The following is a 3,528-nucleotide window of genomic DNA, read 5'->3' as shown; positions in this document are numbered from 1 at the left end:
GCTGCACGCAGCAGAGCAGAAGCGGCGGAGCAGGAAGCGCTGCCGGATGTGAACAAAAGAAGATGCCGGTCACAGTTCCAGCCGGACCGACCGTGCACCGACCCAGTGGAGGACTGACGTTGACGCCACAGGAAGTGTCGGCTGCGCCTGCTCAGAGAAGGAAGTAGGAACACAGGTACAGGAAGCAGGGACTGGGGGAGAGGGAAAACAGATGCACAACTCCAAGGGAGGAGTCCCGGAGCTGGCTCGTGGCCTCCAGGCCTCAAGCCCGAAAGGAAGACACACCGGGGAAGTTCCGGTACCATTTCGGGGAGTAAAAGCTGCCATGGAAGAGCCTGCAGCTCCCAAAGAACCCCACGAGGCAGCTGGGGCCTCTGGGGGTGCCGAGGCAGCAGGGGAAGGCGTCCCACGGCCCACCGTCCCGGTGCGCCCTGTCTCCCGGTGGTCCTCGGCTCCAGGCCCGACCCCGTTCCGCCCGTCACGTCTGAGGCCTGCCCAAGCCTCATGGGGAGGGGCCGGGCCCAGCTGGCTGCAGAGCCGGAGCACTGGCAGCTGGACAAAGCAAGTCGTCTGCAGGTATTATCTGCATGGGCTGTGCAAGGAGGGGGAGAACTGCCGATACTCCCATGACCTCTCGGGCCGGCAGGTGGCCGGGGAGGGCCCTGGCTCGCAGCCCCAGGCCTCTGCAGACAGCGGCCCTAGCACGGCTGCGCACATGGAGCCCCTGCCTCAGCAAGTGGCGGAAGCCCCCGCTGCTGCTTCCTCACGCTCCTTGCCTGTGATTGGCTCGGCTGCTGAAAGGGGTTTGTTTGAAGCCAAGACAGACAATGCAGGCCTTGAAGCTGCCGGAGGAGCAGGTGTAGAAGGCTGGGAGAATGCCGTTGAATTTGTTCCCGGGCAACCCTACCGGGGCCGCATGGTCCCTTCTGTCTCTGAGGCTCCTCTGCAGAGCTCGGTGACTGAGAGGGGGCAGATTGTCTTGGGCATGAGGAGGCAGCTTTGCCGTGATGCTATTGCAGGGCAGTGCTTTCGTGGGCAGAGCTGTATCTATCTCCATGGAGATATATGTGATATGTGTGGGCTGCCAGTCTTGCACCCCTTGGATGGTGCCCAGAGGGCAGACCATGTAAAGGCCTGCATTGAAGCACACGAAAAGAATATGGAGCTCTCGTTTGCCGTGCAGCGCAGTGCGGACAAAGTGTGTGGCATCTGCATGGAGGTTGTCTATGAGAAAGCCAACCGGAATGATTGCCGCTTTGGCATCCTCTCCAGCTGCAACCACACCTACTGTCTTAAGTGTATCCGCAGGTGGAGAAGTGCCAGACAGTTTGGGAGCAGGGTTATCAAGTCCTGCCCTCAGTGCAGAGTCATGTCCACCTTTGTCATTCCCAGTGAGTTCTGGGTGGAGGAGGAAGAAGAGAAGCAGAAACTTATTCAGCAGTACTTGGAGGCTTTGCGTCACAAGACCTGCAGGTATTTTGCTCGAGGCAGGGTCTGCTCATTTGGAGAGAACTGTTTTTACAGACATGCGTATCCTGAGGGCCAGGGAGAGGAGCCTCAGCGGCAGGGTGCTGAGGCGTCTGGTACTTGCCATTGGGAACCTTTGGATCCTCTGCAGGTGGGAGAGGGCAACATGCCCTTTAAAAGCAGTAGAAAAGAGCTTGTCATGCTTTGGCTGGCCAATCTGTTGTGTAAGTGTTTTCACCAGGAGCTTATGCGCTCCCTTTCACAGAGGTCCGGTGGGACTTGCTTCATTGTGAGCTGGAAGAATATTTCACTTTGAATCTGTGGCATTCTGCTGTGGCATGTTGTCTGGTGTGCTGAGGCTCTGTCATCTGCTCTTGCCTGTGTTTTGTTTATAGACACATCTGTCACTTCCAGGGGCTGCTGAAACCATTTGTATAGAAACATCCATCTGTTTTCTTGACCATTCTCATTTCTGGCCCCTCAGGATTATGGTGTTGCACTGTGCTAAAAAGTAACAGAACATCCTTAAAGTTATTGTTTGGTGAAATTAATATGACTGTCAGTTTATGGTTTATTTTGTCATCTGTTTTTAACAGGATTGACTCAGTTCTAGTCTAATGTTTACAGAATTTCCACACTAATTTTGAAGCCCCTCAAGAATAAATGTGACAGGGAGAAGTCTAATCTGAACCAGGAGCTTTTTGCTGCTTCAGTCTTAAGAAATGGACCCTCGTGGGGCTTTATGGTGCAGCTTCAGCATCTCTGTTGTTTACACGTCTGTTCCCTCCCCCCATTCCTCTTCAAGTGCACTCTTAACTGTGGTTACCTTGTGGTTTTATGTTTTACTTGACTAGAACCAGCTGCATACGTTTACATGTTTTTATCCTGTTTGACTTGATGTGAAATCATTTATATTTGGAAGTATATATGTACGAATTATATATACATGCATATTAATGTGTATGAAAGTTATGTGTTTGAAAATATATATTTAAGGTGTATACTATACTATAATATTTATTTAATAAAATAAATACTGAACTGGAAGCTAAAGGTGAAAGGTTGATAGGATTGCTGCTGTGAGTGTGAGGTATGTAAATTATTTTTTGTCCCTTTCACAGGCTTCAGTAATTAGCATCTAATGAAAACAGCTATTTTAGTGGCTCTATCTAAATGTAGCAGACACAGATCTTAAAGAATTTACAGAATATGATACTGGTAATTACTGTGATGCCATTAATAGCTCACTGCTATGTGAGTTCCCATGCAGTTTAGCCACTGTATCATTATTATTTATAACAACAGAGTCTTGGACTCAGATACACAGTTCTTTGTGTTCAGTATTTTGTGTCATCCATAGACATACCAGAGAAGGAGCCTTTGACAGAAGTTTTTGGCATAAAAGTGATAAGATTATAAAAAGTAAAGTAGAATAATAAACATTTTCAAATAAGTCAAAATGCAATAATGGAAAGACAATAAATGAAATATAGAGAGTAATGAAAAATAAATAGTAAGTTGGAAAGTTAATAATGCCAATACATCATAATTATATTAAGTGGACATATTTTAAAATCTGAAGATTAGCAGACATAATTAAAATGAAAATGAAACTATATACAGTTTAACTATATACTACATACAATAGAAGAATACAGAAACATTATAAGTAAAGGATGAAAAACTAATCAGAGGTGTTACAACTTTTGAGCATAGAGTTCGTTATTAAGGATTAACACACAACTGGAGATACATATAGTATATAAACATGAAAGTATAATTTACCAGGAAGATAAAACTATTCCAATTTTCTGTTTAGTATCATAGTATTAGATAAGCAAATAAAGTATTGATAAGCAAGCTACAAAATCTTGGTAGACAATTTGAATACTTCTCAAAACTGAACAAGCAAAGAAAGAAACAGTGTAGATTGAATAGCACAATTTTAACAGTTTACATAGTTGACATGTATAAAATGTTGTATATCAACCGCAGAAAGCTCTCCTCCTGCCTAACATAGCTGAAAGTATCCTGGGGACCTGAGTCACAGGAGTGGTGGAA

General features: G+C 46.1%; 1 protein-coding gene across 1 annotated transcript; it reads left to right on the top strand.

Moving 5' to 3' along the window:
- Nucleotides 1-211: 211 nt before the first annotated feature.
- Nucleotides 212-1,760, top strand: MKRN3 (makorin ring finger protein 3). The gene is given in 2 exon segments (XM_081547244.1): nucleotides 212-1,711; nucleotides 1,713-1,760. Coding segments are annotated over 2 exon segments (1,548 nt in total).
- The last annotated feature ends 1,768 nt before the right edge of the window (nucleotides 1,761-3,528 follow it).

This window comes from Giraffa tippelskirchi, chromosome 12 (genome assembly GCF_054371585.1).
Source record: "Giraffa tippelskirchi isolate mGirTip1 chromosome 12, T2T-mGirTip1v1.2.pri, whole genome shotgun sequence".
NCBI classification, from domain to species: domain Eukaryota; kingdom Metazoa; phylum Chordata; class Mammalia; order Artiodactyla; family Giraffidae; genus Giraffa; species Giraffa tippelskirchi.
This window is presented reverse-complemented; position numbering and strand designations above follow the sequence as displayed.